The sequence below is a fragment of the Polyergus mexicanus genome, unplaced genomic scaffold (assembly GCF_030449975.1).
Source record: "Polyergus mexicanus isolate NDT 795.1 unplaced genomic scaffold, iyPolMexi1.0 SCAF_17, whole genome shotgun sequence".
Classification (NCBI taxonomy): Eukaryota; Metazoa; Arthropoda; class Insecta; order Hymenoptera; family Formicidae; genus Polyergus; species Polyergus mexicanus.
The window spans coordinates 5,646,095-5,663,024 of record NW_027223337.1 but is presented as its reverse complement, the minus strand read 5'-3'; the positions used below and the strand labels follow the sequence as shown (position 1 = coordinate 5,663,024).

Here is a 16,930-nt window from a genome sequence, read left to right as displayed (position 1 = left end):
TTGAATCAATTACTATTAAGGACATACAATAAAATAATAGCTTTATTTTATAGATCAAATTTCTTTTTTGAAATAGTTTCTATTTATATAATAGCAAGAGAATTTTTAAGAATATTGTTATATATATATATATAATAGAGATAATAGACGTTTGGAAAATAACTCGATATATATAATCAAGGATAAATATCATTGATATCTTCCTTCATTCGTGATCAACGCCTCTTATGATTTCATCGGGAGCGATGTAAACGTGGTCTGAGAAAGCGTGGTACACATGTGGCACATACGTCATTACACACACACATGCACACGTCTGTAGAAATGCGCTGGCAGCAGGGCAGCACACAAGTCAAGGTAGCCACAACATGAGGGAAAAATCGCGGTGGTCAAATGGCTGTCATCGCTTTTTATGACAGATGTTTTGCATGATTAATCCGCTTTGTTAATTCACGATCTCGCGTGCACGAATGTATCAGGCGAGCTCTCTTCTCTCTTGAATCTCGCGCGGCGAAGCCACGCGTCATCGCCCGTGTTGTCATCATCCGAATTGTATAAAATATTTCGTCAGACTTGGAGCAGACAGAGAGCGAACGAGCATCAAAGGAAGAAGAACGCGCTTCGTCAAATGTCTCGCCGACGAAGCGGTTAGATATCTTTGAGGAGCAGAGAGAGAAAGAGAGACAGACTTGAAGCCAGCTGGTTTTACGAGTAACCCGTCGTGGCCCGTCGTGTACGCTAAGAAAATATCGTCCGCGAAGTGCCGAAGTGTCGTGAAGTGATAATATCGCTCGGGGAGTCCAACGACGGACATCACATACCGAGCTATCAATCGCGAGCGCGACAACAATGGCAAAGACGTACGATTATTTATTCAAGTTGCTGCTGATCGGTGACTCCGGCGTGGGCAAGACTTGCGTGCTGTTCCGATTCTCCGAGGACGCGTTCAACACGACCTTCATCTCAACTATCGGTATGTGTGAGACACGTCGTGTCTTCTCCCTCTCCCCCCTCCGCCCCTCCTCCACCCCTCATTGCTCTATCATTAATCGTCTTCGTCGTCGCGCTCCAGGGTGTGTCTCGAGACACATGTATCCTGTATGCGCGGGACGAATGTCATACGAGTATATTAAACAAAGAGCACATTATACCGAACTCCTCACAGTAACGTGATTCATCGTGTACCAGATACCGGTGTTACTCGTTTGCATTTATCTCTCCATATCCTTATAAGAGTGCTTCCTTGATTTATGATTTTGTTATATGTTACAGGCATTGACTTTAAAATTCGTACCATCGAATTGGACGGCAAGAAAATTAAATTACAAATATGGTAAATATGTTTTTGTAATGTTCCTTTTTCTCATTTCTATTAATTGATTTGTATCAAATGTGATTTACATTTGTAGTATAAGATTAAACTCGACTATATGTATATATTTGTAGGGACACTGCTGGACAAGAAAGGTTTCGTACCATAACCACAGCGTACTATCGCGGAGCGATGGGAATTATGTTGGTGTATGATGTTACAAATGACAAAAGTTTTGAGAACATTAAAAATTGGATTCGCAATATAGAGGAAAACGCGTCTGCGGATGTGGAAAAAATGTTATTAGGTAATAAGTGTGAGCTTACAGACAAGAGACAAGTGACTAAGGAAAGGGGCGAGCAACTAGCTGTCGAATATGGCATTAAATTTATGGAAACCTCTGCAAAATCTAGTATTAATGTTGAAGAGGCTTTTTATACTTTGGCACGTGACATCAAAGCGAAAATGGAAAAAAAATTGGTAAGAATGCATGTGATTTGTACCACATATATTTCAATAAAGTTAAGAATATTTATACTTATCATATTTAAATATGGATTTATATTCATTAATCATTCATATTCATATTTCACAACGTATATAAAAACTTTCGCATTTAAAAACTTACTATATAAATGTCGATAAATAGAATAATATATAAATTTAAAAAAAATGCTTAAGCAATACTAAATTGAGCATTAGTTTTTATGAACACGAACATTTTTCTTATATTTATTATAAAATAACCACTGTTTCTCTGTTTCCTGTCTCTGTTTCTCTGTGTTTGGTGCTGGTCTATCTTGGCAGAAGGTAACTTTTTGTGTACACTGTTTTAGTTAGAATAAAATAACCTTAAAATTCTATATGTAAAACAATATAACAATCCATAAAGCATTGTAGTCATATTTTAATCATTGCATGTTGTATTATTAATCTATCGTGATTCTTATCTATTAAATTATTTTAATGGTATTGTATGCATTTCTGTTTGATACACATGTCTGCTAGAAAGATATTGCGTGACTTTTTTGTCAATTAAGTATGTATATTAATTAAAAAAACACTTCATACATTAAGCAAACAGACTTTGCATATCTGATATTAATTTCAGTTCATGCTTTTGTGTGTGTCTGTGTGTGTACATGTGCAAGAAGAATAAAAAATGCATCTTTTTCACATTATGTTATACTTTAATCTTGTTTTATATTTAGTATTATATTGCAATACTCATATTAATATACTTTATGATTAATATTTCTAATAATATTATTGATTTTTAATAGTAATAGCTATGCTATGTGCTTGCATTTAACAACATTTACTACATCTTAATTATCAAACTCTAATTTTTGCAATAACAAGCGACTCTTTATCTACTTTATGTGCAAATTGTATTAAAAAATATAATGTCAACAAAAATTTCAACAAATAATTAAATGTATAATATTAATAATGTATAAAACAACAACAACAACAAAATGTTATAGTATGTTATGCGTTCTATCAATGTCATGTTTTTTTATTTTCTGCAGGAAGCATCAAATCCACCAAAAGGTCATCAGTTGAAAGCTTCAGAACCACAGAGGAAGCCACCCAGTTGGCTCGCTCGTTGTACTATACTCTGACCCTCCAAATATTTTCAATTGTTCAGCGAGAAGACACATTTATTTACTATCATTAAATACTTATGTTCATTTCGTCGAACAAAACTGATGTTTTGTGGAACTTTTTACATCCCTAGTATTGGGTTTAGCGGGCTTACTCCTTGACAATGAAACATTCACAATTGTATTGAAAACTTGAAAATTATTTACATGAATGCATTTTTTGCCGGAAAGACCCTCAGAGGAGAAAATATGTGTTAAAATGTTCTATTTTATTATATATAAGAAAAAAGTGTATTCATACATATTTTAGTGAAATTATGACAAGTTGCTATGCGTTCTTCAATTCGTTATTCACTATAATTAAATAAATTTTTATATAAATTTTTGTGATAAATATATCGATCGAGATTTAATGATCTTATATCTTATCATGCCATTCCGAAAATTTATGATATAATTATTAAATCGGTTAAAAATTACTATATGTGACATATTAAACACACAATAAATTTCTCCTCTGGCGATTTTACATATATTGAATGAGTATGATCACATTTTTTTATCAGAAAAACTTGAGTATAAAAGTACATATTAATTTTATGGCAATGGGATAAAGTTCATTCATTTTTTCATGCATGTAAAATTCTGTATTCTTTCAAGATGATTTACACTATGTGTGTTGTTTGGAGGACCATGTGTCTGTAAGAATATCAATATATAGAAACATACATCGCACATCACATGCAACATCACATAGAATGACTAAAAATAAAAAAATAAATAAGATTAAGCAGTATAGATACCACAATCGTTTTTATACTGTTATTAAGCAGATATAGCTTTTTCACAAAATTAATGAGAAAACGTAAAGTGTACTAGAGCATTAACTATGATGTAATTAAAATGCCTTGTGATGAATTGAACAAGAACTTTATAGACAATTTTGTTATATTACAGATCATAGAATTTTATTAGGTCTAAGGACTCTTGCATATAGAACGTCAATGCATTATGCGTGACAAAACGACAATAGCTAATCGATTTACAACTTGTCTGTAAAAGCGAAAGGTTAATTGGTTAGCACGTTGCTTTTTAGCACGCGTAACACATTGATGTGTCCTGTGTGTAAGGGCTCTTAAAAAAAAAAAAACAAAAAAAAATGCGAGGTTTGTTTTCCGGTAGAATTATTATTTTATAGAGGTAGATTTGCGCGCGCGTTTAAGAATCTGCAGCAAACAATCTCTTTTAATTGCTGGTTGTCACGATATGCAAGTTTATATTTTTACTTGCAAAACTTAAATTTGCATTTTTATCATCAGAATTTGTTCAACTTATATTTAAATATACGAACGATTATTATAATACATTTTTTATTAATCATGTATACATATATGTTTCAGTATATTTATTAGTAAAAAATCCTATCCTGTTATTCTTCATATAGATTGTGGAAAACAAATATTTATTTTTCTGGACAAACATTGTATTTTACAGGCTTCTCTGTGAATTCTACATTTCTGACCGACATTGAAGCTAGCATATATTCTAAATCTTTAATTTTTGCTTCATTTTTTTTATGTATCGCGTGTGTGCACATATCCAGAATTTGTAAGCGTTGATTAAGGCCGATAATCGCTTCACAAGATTTTTGTAGATTTTGATGCTCTTGTGAAAGTTTCGTGATTTTGCTAAAAACAATCATGAAAATTTCATATATATACTAATTATCGTTAAAACAGTATAAAAATAAATTTTGCTTTATCATTGCCATTATCGTTACAGAAAAATTGGGATACAAATTAATTGAAGAATCTATCATTAAAGTCAAAGGTAAATCGAGACTGAAAATAAAATCATATGTATTTACGTGTATTAAAATAATGTACACGTACATATATTAAAAGTAAGATTATATAAAATAATATTACATAAGATGTAACATTTTTTATATATTTAACACAAAGAGGAAAATGGGTTAATGAGAGCCTACAATACAAAAAAGAATCTAGTGCATATATGATAATATGAAAATCGTGTACTCTGACCTCCATGCAATTTATAATGTCTTAGATAGAAAGTAAAAAAACAAGGTGGATTTCCTAAATGATTCCAGCCATTAAGGAACACAAATGCAACTACTATACGATATTGCAAAAATGCCATTATGTATAAAACTAAAAAAACAATGTACTCGTAAAGAAAATTGCAATGTCAGGGAGTATACGATTTTTATATTATCATGTATGTGTATACACTATTCCTTTTTATACTCGTTTCTATATATACGACATGAATAATTTCTGTTGACAATTACTGTATGAGGATGGTCCGAAAAGGAATTGAAACATTAAATTAAAGGATTTTTATGAAAATTTTAATTCTTTTTATTCGCGCTCTGTTTTCTGCGTTAAGCTCTTATTAGTCTATTTTTCTCTTTGTGTTGTATGCTATATATTAGAGCTTTTTCTTATTTTTATTGTTTTTATATATTTGTTACGTGAGAATAGAAGAATTCTTTTTAGCTAACAATAAGCGCGGATGCTTATCATGAAAATTTTCGCGATACAAATTTATTCTTGACAAGGTCGAACTTACTGATCGATAGCGGTAATAGTGCGCAAATTATCATGTTCCAGTTCATTTAACGTTTGCTCCAATCTCTTGTTGCTCATCTCCTTCTGACGCAAGTTCTCCTTTAAACTTTGAATTTTAATTTTACATTCGGTCTCGTGCACTTTTGCAGTCGTGGCTTGATTCATCAGAGAGTCGTATTGTTTCGCCATCGCATCGTATTTGACTTGTAATTGAACGCTCTCGACCTGATTTTTCGTTTGCTGTTGCTGTAATTCGTTCACTGCATTCATAGCCGCTTTCAATTGCATTCTTAGTTCGTGAGAAACTCTGCGCTCTTTTTCGAGTTCTGACTCCGTATTGTATAAAGTGTGACGAGTTTCCAGAAGTTCCTTTTGCATCATCCGTAGAGTATCCTGCATTCTCGAAACATACGTAATATAATTTATACGAGATAGCCTAGGATAAATTGCTGGATTCATACTTGAATAAGCAATCGCAGAAAGAGTTTATTTCATAGAAAGATATATTATATAATAATTTCCGCGCATGTATAACTTTAACTGTTTGTTAATTATTAAGAATTCCATTTCCAAAAATTAGAAAGAAGTTTTTCAAAAAATTAAATATGTTCAGCATATTTGGACATTTTAAAATTCCAAATCACAGAATAATTTTCTTTAAAACAAAAAATTCATTACTTTTTTTTTGTTCACATTGGTTTGTAAAAAAATTTATTCAAATATGCTTTTTGTAATGTTTGATTTAATTCGTGCGTTCTTTTGTTATAATTTAGATATCCTTTGAACATATCCAGATATTTTGCAATATCTAGATTTCTACATATGCATATATTGCCGTTATCTTTTACGTTATTTAAAGAGAAAATGAAATTCTACAGCTAATACAGGCTCGCGTAAAAGGCTAAGGGTACGTATCAAGTGTTAATCAATATAACAGTCGTATTCACCGTATTATTTTGCAGCTCGTATAGCTTTTCTCCAAACTGTCGTTCTAATTGAGAGATTTCTTGTATATTTGATGTCTTTGTATAATCATCCATGATCGCAATTATTATTATCGTCTGAAAATGTAATTAATTGTTAACTAACTCGTAGAATCTGAGGAATACTCTATTTTAATTTTCATGTTAGTAACCAACTTCAACTTAAAGGACGCAGGTGGAAGGTTTTAGATAACTTAAGGATTTGTATAATAAATTGTAATTGCATAAAATTATAATTGTGAAAATATGAAATATGAAATGTGAATGGAGATCTGCATGGGAAATTGCGATTTTTTTTAATAATATATGATGTTCTTAAATTTTATAAATTTTGATCGCATTTGTATTTTATTGTTCACTTTATTTTTATTTTTATCTCCACAATATTCGAATAGAGTTTATATGAATATCTCTTAATTTTCCATTCTTTCTCGTTCACTCTCTCTTTCTCTTTCTCTTTTTTTCTTATATATGGTATTCTTTGTACTGTTGTAGATTTTTAAAAAGAAATAGAAAGATAGGTCACATAGATACTTAAAATAGGAACAAAATGATTCCGATCTCTCGTAATAACACTTCTATATAGGGTGCCTCATTTTTTCTACGCTTTTTACATTTATAATCAACAGTCAAGAACCTTTCATTAAAATTTAATGCGTTAATGTAATAAATCTCTCGATATATTTTGAGTCATTTAACCTTATGATCTGGAGATTCATAAATTTTAATTTAAAACGATAACTAAGTATTTAATGTTTACTGTATCTAGATTGTGTACAATAAATATATTAAATAATTAATATTACATATATATAATAAACAATATTATTAAAAGTAAAGATTGCTTATATAAGGGACTATATATAATGGTTGCTCTAACTAAAGAGAATTCTTGTATTTTTATCATAAATGTTATAAATCCACTAAACGCATTATCACCCGGTATATTGACAGAATTACAGATGTGGCGCATGGACCAAATGGAGTTCGGATGTAAAAGCGGCAGCGACAGGGAGAGGAAGAGAAACAGAGAAAAGGTACAGGGGTGGATCGCATGCGCATCCCTCGGAATAGCGAGTCTCGGCTACCCCCGCCGATTATGGATGTTTAGTATCGACGTTGTTGCTAGTGCGTCGTTGCTCGCTCTCTCACTCTTCTGCAAATTGCAGATTCCAAATTTACAATTGTGTTTACGGTGCGAGGAAAATATTCGTGCCGTTTGGAACGAGAAATAATGAACGAAATCGCGAGACGGATGTCGGAGTGTATCGCGGATACGCGATTATGCGTCCGTCTCGCTACCACGCTACGTTAGCACCTTTCGTCATCATTAATCATGGTCCTGCGTGATCGCGATCTACCAGGACACGAGCAACATGCCGAGCGACAATTATTCGCGAAAGACGCGTGCACGTGTCGCGGTGATAGCGATTGCGACATTGCTTTTGCTGAATATCAAGTGCATAGGTGAATGTCAAGTATCTTATACGCAATGACTTAAATCCTATAAAATCATTTTGCTCGAAGAAAATTATAAAGATATTAAAGAATCAAGTTGAAAACGATTAATTAAAAGAATTTAAAAAAAAAAATATATATATATATAGAATATTTTCGGATGTATGTTTAGCATCGTGTAATTAATTTTAATTTATAATTCGCTTCGTATTATCTTATATATGAAAAGTTCATATATACAATTTCCTATTCATTTAGCTATCTTATAGGGCAACATTGATGGGGTAGCACGTGCTACCCCTTGCTTTATGGTTCAACCGCGCGTGGGCTATTGACAACGTAACCGGTCTCGCGGTTGCGTGCCACGCGATCTCAAATCGAATCGATCTTTATATTGTAATTCGGCGTTCGTCGCGCAAACCGATCGTAAAAACTGATCGATCTTCGGATGCTGTTGCGAGGGTGTGCGCGAGCGTGCGCGCACTAAAAGGCATAGTTTCAAATTCTTCGATTACTTATTGTGTATAGTTGCAGATACCGCCAACAACTTGCACCAATGCACATTAGAAGGCCTTCATCCCCTCCTTATCGTTACTCATAAAGAGTTCACTATATCTGTAAGTAAACTTTTGTATTTTTCACTTTTTATTTATTAAGATCATGAAATTATTAAGAATTTTTTATAAGTGTTTGATGATAACAGGGAAGTAAAGTTAAAAATATAACGCACAAATTTAAGATCATCTGTGAAGAGAGTATATATATTTTTCTTTAATATTGTTTTTTAAATATTGCAGCGGTTTATACTTGCCAAAAAGAATACTTAATAAAAGAAAATATGATTTTTCTTTATTCTAAGTATTTTAAATTTATTGTTTTAAAAATGGGAAGAATTTCGATATAGCTCTTATAATTCTCGCGAAGAATCATAACGAATTTTCCAACGAAAAATAATACAATAGAAAACAAATGTTATAGGCGGACAAGATTACCGTATCTCACAACGAACGGATTACGGTGAGATGTCGAGAACTAGGTAAATACAAACTCATCGGCGATCATTTATTACATTGCCGCAATGGTACATGGACCGGAAAGACACCTTATTGCGTGCCTACCACGGCCATTTCTAATTACAGCGGTACGTTGTAATTATTATCGCGACCGTATTTAAGATTCATATAACACAAAGATTCGCAAAAACGTCTAATAAGTTCTCTTAACTATTCAGAAATATTATAATATTGTTAATCGGTCTCTAATCATAGAAAATATTATTAATAAATATTATATTATATTATTAATAAATATTATCATTTTTTTTAAATGTTTTCTTGACATATTTTGTGAATTTTTACGTGGTATCTTTAGAGAGGACGACGATCTTTGACAAATCTTTCTTTCTTATTTCCATCTTGACAGAAAATGTACCACCGACCATCGTTTTCGGTCTACCAGCCGGTTCGGCCGCCGTAGATCCAACTGGTGCACTTGCTATTTTCCCAGGAAGTATTTTGCACCTGGAATGCCTGTTTTCGAGAAAATTAGGCAATCCTGAATGGATATGGACCTCAACTTTCCGCCGATATCTGACAGGTAAATCGTGAGAGCTAAAAATTGTCGTGAAAATTAAAAAAAAAAAACGAAGTCTTAAATTTTTATATTATTGATTATAAAATTTATTTATGTACAAATCTTTCTAAACTATTTTTTTAAATTTTACTATTAAAAGAAAGATAAGAAAATATAACTATCTCGAGCAATTTCGCTTAATTATCGTGTACTATTTGTATTTTATTTACGTATTTCTCTAGGATGGGCAATCGCTGCACGGGAAAGAAACTGGAAGTATCGCCTCTCGATATACTACGCCAAACATCACGATTCCGGGATTTACACGTGCTCCACGCCCAAAGGATTATCCAATTCTATACAAGTTCGTGTCATAGGTACGGTCACAAAGTTATACCGTGTTTTGAAGAGAGAGTATATTGACATTAAAATTTTTGTCGATATAGTATAAGCTTTTTAGAACTTGTGGCATTAATATTGATCGTATTCATCAGGGGGCAATAAAGTTTTCCAACTATCTTATAATTTCAATTTTATCGATTTGCAGATGTTCAGTGTTCGGTATTGGCCGTTCCTGAACCACCGTTGATCAGTCACATCGGGGGTAACCGAATAGGAGACAATGCAATTTTCGAGTGTCCAATGGGTTACAGATTAGAGGGTGCTTCCGGTATTACGTGTCAATACAACGGTACGAAGCGAATGCGCTTTCTTTCGATGAAGATATAAAATTAGATATAAAATTAAGAAAAAATGTTTTCTTTATAGGCAAATGGTCAACGAATGTGCCACATTGCGAAGAAATCGAGTGTCCAGCGATAAATATCACGGACAACCCGTTGTTGACTTTGATCGAACACAATAATACTTATGGCGGAAAAGCTGTTTTCACTTGTATGTGGGGATATAAGCTCTCTGGATTGCAGAGTATAAGATGCGAAGGAAATGGCAGATGGAATGGATCTATACCAATTTGTCTCGGTAAAAGTCGTTTAGACAGTCATTACGATCAATTTTATTTTTGAAAAGCTATTTTTTTATATCGTTCTTCTAAATATGTTTTATTTAGAAATATTACTCTTAAATATATCTTGTTTAATATACTGCAAGATTCTAATTTTGTAAACATCCGAATTCTAAATATCAAATATTTGATTTAAACATCCCGTTTGAGAGAGAATACTTTTTAACTAAAAATATAATCATAAAAAATAATTTTTTTCGGTTTCAATGGATTTCAATCGTTCTTATTATATTTTAATCCATTTCATTGAATCCTGTCAGAAATAATGCAGATAAAAAGGAACAACATTTGCAGAAATCATTTGTCCAATACCGGAAGCGCCACGAAGCGGGCGCATCATGGAGCAAATGCGATACTCTAACAAGAAGCGGTATCGCGCCCAAATATATAAAGTTGGGGCCCTAGTGAGATTCGCTTGTCTACCGGGTCATCAACTAATAGGAGAAGCGTCCATCATATGCACCGAAAACGGCACCTGGTCTCACCGTCCACCCGTATGTGAGTACCTTTGCGATTAAGCTTTTTAACACTTTACGTGCCACTAATAATCTATAAATTTAGCATCAATTAAAAAATTTGTCTATTATATAATTTACAAAAAATTGTGCCAATATTATTTCTCGGAAAATAATGGCGTTATATAAAAATTAGTGTAATATTATCTTTTATATATAATACTTTGTTGAAAGTTATTAAGATTTTTAAACGGTAAATATTAATCGATCGTGCAATATTCTAGGTAAAGTAAGGTGTCCTTATCCTGGTGATCCTCCTCATGGTCGAATCGCGCCTCTTAAATTTTGGTATAAACCAGGAGACAACATACAGGTAAATTCCACATTTAGCAGTAATTGTAGATCAAGATATAAATAGTGATTAACTGAGCTTTCGAAAATGAACTGTTGGAGCATAATTCTGCGATTTACATGCACAGGTAACATGTTCGCCTGGCTATGTGACTCCCCTGGAACCAGTGAAGAAACCATCGTGTCGGGAAAACGGCATTTGGAGTGCACCACCGCCTCCTTGTCGATCTTACAAAGAAGTGTGAACGTGAAAAAAGATCGCCGAATCCTCTTATGAGTTTTACGGTCTATCGTGTTCTTTTATCTTTCAACGAGGAAGCATATCTAATATTTATTACGAGTAGCATGAATAAGAGAAACGAAGAGACTCGCGTGAAACATTCATTTTGTTTCGAATGATAGACACGCTATGTAAAATTAATGATCTTATCAGATGATGAATATAGCTACAGTCATATGAACCGACAAATAATCACGAATAGATCACTGGAAGGAAGCATCTTGTGTATTCTCTTCCAGATATACAACGATTTTAATAAAAATAAATCCCTTTTTAATAATACACTCTTAATAAATATTTTTTCACAATTATTTCTGTTTAATATTTTGAAGTGTAATACTGTATTTTACATCTTTCTCTCTCTCTCTCTCTCTCTATACAGAATAGATACTAAATGAATACTAAAACGTTAGCGACTGATATAGTTACCGCTGTCGTTGCCATAATAACTGGAATGCAACGCGCAATTAATCCAATCATTCCAATCGGATAATGACAATTATTTCGCGTGCACGTGATCTGACAGTCAATATTCGATGTTGCAATCCATCAAAGGTCAAGGAGCATTGGCAAAATGGGTCGAACAAAAGCTCCTAAAGAGATACAAGTGGAAACGTGGCTTACCAGGGACAAAATAAGTCGATATCGTGCAATTCTGAAGTTACATGGTTAGGACTAATTAAAGTTTATTGACTTTCTCTTATACGAATCGAAATAAAAATATATCTTCTATTTCTAACCGAATGAGATAACGATAAGTGAATTATTATAGAAGAGGCTTTATTCTAGTAATGCAACCCTTTTAGTAATGCAATTTTAATTCTTAAAAAATAGATTATATATGATTTTATAAAACACAGAAATTTTAGAGAAATAAAATTATTGTGATGTTATACTATTTCAATATAAATAGCTAAGAATACAATTTTTTTAAACGCAAAGAAAATCTGTATAAGAAAGACACAGATCTTTTTTTATATAGCTTATTTTCAATATTTTACAATATAAAAGATGAAGCCCTTTTCACATGATGAGATCACGATACAGTTGACCTAATTATTATTTTCTGGTTATATCTGAATGTATCTAATTCCGTGATCCAGCACGTGACAAGAAGCTGCAGCTGTCGCAAGCTACGAAATTGAAATCAATAGTGTCGAAAAAGATCGCATCTCTGGAAGTAGATGTTAAAAGACATCGCGAAATCATCACTGACTTGAGCGATGACGGTAAACGACGTATACTCGGATCATTGGCAGACCACAAATTATTTTATTTGGCGTTTAAACATCTGAAATCATCCGTAAGGATAGATCAATATTGTCTTTGAATCTTAGAAATAATCCTAAATTTTGTTGAGGAATTCGCTAAAGATATCTCTGGGACGCGCACTATAATATGCGAATATCTCGTTTCACAGCAAATTTACGCGGCAGTGTATCAAGATTGCAATATGAAACGTCGTCTCCTGGACAAACTCTACTACGAAAGAAATAAAAGATTGCGACGAGGTATCGAACTACAGGTAAAACTTGATCCTTACACAGCATAATCCGTTACGCGTGCCATATCTATTATATGGTACATTTAGTAACAGTTAATAAAACTATATCTACGTACTCGATAAATTAGTATTTTGTATACATTTCGCGCAAACTTTGAGCTATAAATTAAAGATTTATTCGTTCGCTCTCGCGGATAAGTCGAAACGCTGTGTTCTTTCAACCGAGCTCGAGGAGCAGAGCGAGGAATTACCGCACTGCGAGCAACAAAAATTGATAGCGAGATTACAGCAATCTATCACAAAATATGATGCAGCGAAAGCGATATATTCTACGTACTGCTCAATGTTAGATATCTTGAAAAAGGTGAATCTTCAATTTTGTGTTACATCCTTAAATATGCGTTCTTCTCTTTCTTCGAAATCTTTATAGGACACAATATTCTTCGATACCCTATTGAATATTTTAAAAGAAGATCAATCTTCTCAATGTAAAGCGATGTTGAGGGTGACGGTGATGGGTCAGCTAGCAGCTGAGAATCTAGATGATGTTAGACAAAAATATAAAAGAATGACTCGTGCCGTTTTGCGTAATATGAAAGTTAGAGAACAAATGTTGAGTACTGTGCGCTATCAAGTGGACGATTTGTGGGCTTATGCGCAGTCATTGGTTCGCATTGAAGTGAGTGATTACAAATAAAATTGTGATCGCAAAGATCTGTTAATTTTTTTCTTTCATAAAAATTATGAAAAGAGAAATGATGCTTCCGCAATATTATATATAAAACATTAAAGAAGAATTTATCCCTATAAATTAAATTTCGCACAATGCATCCTCTGTGTACAGTCTTTCTCTAGCTATTGAATTTAAATATATATTTATTCCAATAATGGCTTACGACGAATATTCTTAATAGAGTGTTTCCTTATTCATGATAATTTACAGAGCGACCACATTTTTACGAGAAAAGATACCGACGTATCTGCCGACGCAATATTAGAAAATCAGTTAACACATTTGAAAAATATCTGCACTAAAGTAAAAGAAACTCTACTCGTGCGTTCTTATTATGATTTATTATCAAGGTATTTCAAATATGTTGTAAAAAAAAAACTTGCACAAGAAACATATTTATATACATTTCCTTTATAGTTGTTATAAAATGTATTTAATAATTTTTTCCTGTAATTAGGCTTGAAACCCAATATGAACAGAAAAGAGCTTTACTAGCGCGATTAGAGGCCAATATAAAAAATCGCGATCTTTTATTGAGCAAGAAGAATCATGCTCTACACGTTCTCGAAAATCTCAAACATTCTACAAAAACTACAACAGAACAGTAATTAATATTAGTAAGAGTAAAATATAGAGTAAAATATTGAGCAGAACTATAACAAGAAATAAATTTCTAATCTACCTGAAGTTATCAATATTCCGCTCTAATATATAAACGTATCTTTATCGTTTTTATTTTATTATATATTCTTCAATGAATCACAAAATTTTAGCTATAAAATCAACGGTATACACGATATGCTGGAACAAATCGAGACTGAAAAGAAACGCGAGGAGGATCTCAAAGAACAGAAGAAAACTCGCGGTGAATTGTTCACGAATATCAGAGTAGCTTTACAGAATATAAACATGATGTTGCTTTGCATCAAATATAGTACCAAAGTTGCAAAAAAGCTACCCAAAGACGGGAATAAGGCAGGACTAAAAGAAAGTATAATTATGAACGAGAGGGAAGATGCGGAAGAACGTGATATGCTACTGGAACTCAAAGGAATAGATACCGATGGTAAAAAAATATATATAATTATAAAAGAAATTAAACATGAATTCTTTCTTCCTTCTTTTTTTTTTTGTTCGTTGAAACATCAAGTTACCGATAAAGGAGACCAATTAATTCATTGATTTTGCAGTTTTAGTGCTATTATCGAAAATCAGCCGAAAAATAGGCATTCTCTTCGGCATGAGCAATTTCGATCTCGAGCAGGAAAAGGCAGACAGAGCGCGGGATCTCTATCAAACTTATGTAGCGAATTATAATTCCAATTTAATATTTGGAACCGATAAAGAGGAATCGATTGGTAAATATTATTATTATTATTATTATATATTTTACTTATTTTTGTCTAACATACCAATAATCTCTTATTGATGGACTTTATACAAATCACACGATTTTACAGGACTATTGGTTGAACATGAGATAGTCGACGTCACAATTCCGACGCGGGCAGACATCAAACTCCGTAGTAGGCAAATTATAGAAACACATCTGAAACTGGAATAGCTTATCATGCCAGATCTATCATAATAAAACGTAATAATTTAAAATGGTTTGTACTTATTAACAATATTGTATTTACCTTTTTATATCAATCTAGTATTCCCTGATATCATTAATACGACCTTGTCCCCTCTCCTTCTTTGTTATTTCGAATTTCAACCAGGAAGGCCTGTATTTATTGGAGCGATAAGCCAATGGGAATTTCAATGATGGCTTTGGCCCATCAAAAGGATGAACTTCCTTCAATTTTCTCAATAAAAACTCTTTCTTTATCTTCTTAGGATCACGATATTTGTCCAAATAGAGATTGAAAGGTTGTTTTATGGGAAACCACACCTGTTTTTTAATGTATGGTTTAGGAAAATCATACTGAAATATTGGCAATTTCATTTTTAATGTGTTGTAATAGAATTCTTTGAGGGAGAAGTCCCAATCTGATTGGAAAAATACTAAACCAGCAGGTGTCATTTGATCCTGATATTTTCTATAAAATTCCAGCGTTTTCCAGTTACGTTCTTCCAGATTTAAACAAGGCTTTGTTCTTTTATATTCTGAGAAATCTATGTGACAGTCTTGTTTGTATAATACAAAGATATATCTACAATATCCAATTCCATATGGTGCTATTGGTCTCAGATAATCTACCAATTCTTCTCCTTCTTTCACACGATTTCCAGGAATGTTGCCAATAAACCAATGACAATATTCATCGTCTGCGTTCATCAAATTGCCATCAGGTGTAGTCATTATCAGAGTCCACAGTGATCCGTCCTCTGCATCGTACTCAATGTTAGGTGCATTGGAAGCTTCACTCGGCTTGATCACATTACCATTGTAAACTCTTGCCAATTTATCATTTTCCAGCTCGTAGCTTATGTTTAACGGAATAATCGGCATGAAGTAAGCATCTCCATACAGATGTTTGTAGATACCGTAATGTTCCGCTATTCTATGAATATGAAAGGGACCATCGGTTTGTAGCCAGACCTGTCGCGCTTTTTGTAGATCTATCAACAATTGCCTGGTACGCGAAGCTTTTTCCAATTCAGGATTTTTTCTAAGCGCGATGATCTCTCTCCACCAGGAGTTCGTTATCATTCGTCTAGTGACTTTAGATACGGGGAAGCCGATGTTCACCTTGAAATCTAATGTCGGATCCTCTCTCCTGAGGCGGAATTTCTCGAGACGTTGCTGCAAAGTATAGGCAATCGTCGGTGGTTTTCCACGTAATCGGTGACCATAACGAACATGTTGATTCTTCAGAATTAAAAAATCGTTGACGATACGGCGAAAAAGCTTGATAGACATATCGCGACTTTATCGAATCGTGTTTCACGCGAATAAGAAGTTCAATGACATATTTTGTTATTTACTCTAGTGACTACGAAAAATCATCTACGACAAGGTTAGAATCAGATTATATTAGGTTAAGGAAAAATACTCGTAAAAATACAATACTCCGTCAAGCATCGACTATGAATATGTAAGATTGGTCA

General features: G+C 33.1%; 5 protein-coding genes across 7 annotated transcripts; 3 read left to right on the top strand and 2 right to left on the bottom strand.

Annotated features, from left to right (window-relative positions):
* The first annotated feature begins 326 nt into the window (after positions 1–326).
* Positions 327–7,228, top strand: Rab8 (RAS oncogene family member Rab8). The gene is made up of 4 exons (XM_070309304.1): positions 327–973; positions 1,273–1,333; positions 1,447–1,792; positions 2,845–7,228. The coding sequence occupies exons 1-4, from the start codon at positions 850–852 to the stop codon at positions 2,935–2,937; spliced, it is 624 nt and encodes a 207-aa protein (XP_070165405.1). The 5' UTR covers positions 327–849; the 3' UTR covers positions 2,938–7,228.
* On the bottom strand, positions 4,307–15,374 carry LOC138940426 (nucleoprotein TPR-like). Its single transcript, XM_070309303.1, has 4 exons — positions 15,286–15,374; positions 6,461–6,574; positions 5,515–5,906; positions 4,307–4,607 (listed from the first exon to the last, which is right to left on the bottom strand). Exons 2-4 carry the CDS (start codon positions 6,551–6,553, stop codon positions 4,382–4,384), a joined length of 711 nt encoding a protein of 236 aa, XP_070165404.1. The 5' UTR covers positions 6,554–6,574; positions 15,286–15,374; the 3' UTR covers positions 4,307–4,381.
* On the top strand, positions 7,548–11,863 carry Hig (hikaru genki). Of its 2 annotated transcripts, none has more exons than XM_070309299.1 (10): positions 7,548–7,963; positions 8,483–8,571; positions 8,933–9,095; positions 9,377–9,550; positions 9,769–9,903; positions 10,074–10,217; positions 10,295–10,507; positions 10,845–11,048; positions 11,290–11,378; positions 11,485–11,863. In XM_070309299.1, the coding sequence occupies exons 1-10, from the start codon at positions 7,873–7,875 to the stop codon at positions 11,599–11,601; spliced, it is 1,419 nt and encodes a 472-aa protein (XP_070165400.1). In that variant the 5' UTR covers positions 7,548–7,872; the 3' UTR covers positions 11,602–11,863. The 2 variants fall into 2 exon arrangements, with proteins under 2 accessions (XP_070165400.1, XP_070165401.1); XM_070309300.1 differs by having other exon boundaries at positions 7,549–7,963; positions 8,489–8,571; positions 11,485–11,862.
* LOC138940428 (uncharacterized) lies at positions 11,992–15,291 on the top strand. The gene is given in 10 exon segments (XM_070309305.1): positions 11,992–12,304; positions 12,740–12,939; positions 13,057–13,161; positions 13,340–13,504; positions 13,571–13,819; positions 14,084–14,223; positions 14,331–14,477; positions 14,647–14,939; positions 15,064–15,254; positions 15,256–15,291. Coding segments are annotated over 10 exon segments (1,620 nt in total). The 5' UTR covers positions 11,992–12,210.
* On the bottom strand, positions 15,237–16,889 carry Mrpl38 (mitochondrial ribosomal protein L38). Of its 2 annotated transcripts, none has more exons than XM_070309301.1 (2): positions 15,514–16,889; positions 15,237–15,428 (listed from the first exon to the last, which is right to left on the bottom strand). In XM_070309301.1, exon 1 carries the CDS (start codon positions 16,740–16,742, stop codon positions 15,528–15,530), a length of 1,215 nt encoding a protein of 404 aa, XP_070165402.1. In that variant the 5' UTR covers positions 16,743–16,889; the 3' UTR covers positions 15,237–15,428; positions 15,514–15,527. The 2 variants fall into 2 exon arrangements, with proteins under 2 accessions (XP_070165402.1, XP_070165403.1); XM_070309302.1 differs by having other exon boundaries at positions 15,237–15,422.
* Between the last annotated feature and the right edge of the window lie 41 nt (positions 16,890–16,930).

What these genes read in the sequence shown, in the direction of transcription:
- LOC138940426 (XM_070309303.1), bottom strand. Translation starts at nt 6,553, where the DNA reads ATGGATGATTATACAAAGACATCAAATATACAAGAAATCTCTCAATTA. An exon ending in ACGAGCTGCAAAATAATACG is followed by an intron (nt 5,907 to 6,460) that starts GTGAATACGACT and finishes TCGAGAATGCAG; the next exon opens with GATACTCTACGGATGATGCA. An exon ending in ACTATTACCGCTATCGATCA is followed by an intron (nt 4,608 to 5,514) that starts GTAAGTTCGACC and finishes GATTGTTTTTAG; the next exon opens with CAAAATCACGAAACTTTCAC.
- Rab8 (XM_070309304.1), top strand. Translation starts at nt 850, where the DNA reads ATGGCAAAGACGTACGATTATTTATTCAAGTTGCTGCTGATCGGTGAC. An exon ending in AAAATTAAATTACAAATATG is followed by an intron (nt 1,334 to 1,446) that starts GTAAATATGTTT and finishes ATATATTTGTAG; the next exon opens with GGACACTGCTGGACAAGAAA. An exon ending in CGAAAATGGAAAAAAAATTG is followed by an intron (nt 1,793 to 2,844) that starts GTAAGAATGCAT and finishes TATTTTCTGCAG; the next exon opens with GAAGCATCAAATCCACCAAA.
- Mrpl38 (XM_070309301.1), bottom strand. Translation starts at nt 16,742, where the DNA reads ATGTCTATCAAGCTTTTTCGCCGTATCGTCAACGATTTTTTAATTCTG.
- Hig (XM_070309299.1), top strand. Translation starts at nt 7,873, where the DNA reads ATGCCGAGCGACAATTATTCGCGAAAGACGCGTGCACGTGTCGCGGTG. An exon ending in TTTCCGCCGATATCTGACAG is followed by an intron (nt 9,551 to 9,768) that starts GTAAATCGTGAG and finishes GTATTTCTCTAG; the next exon opens with GATGGGCAATCGCTGCACGG. An exon ending in TATTACGTGTCAATACAACG is followed by an intron (nt 10,218 to 10,294) that starts GTACGAAGCGAA and finishes TTTTCTTTATAG; the next exon opens with GCAAATGGTCAACGAATGTG.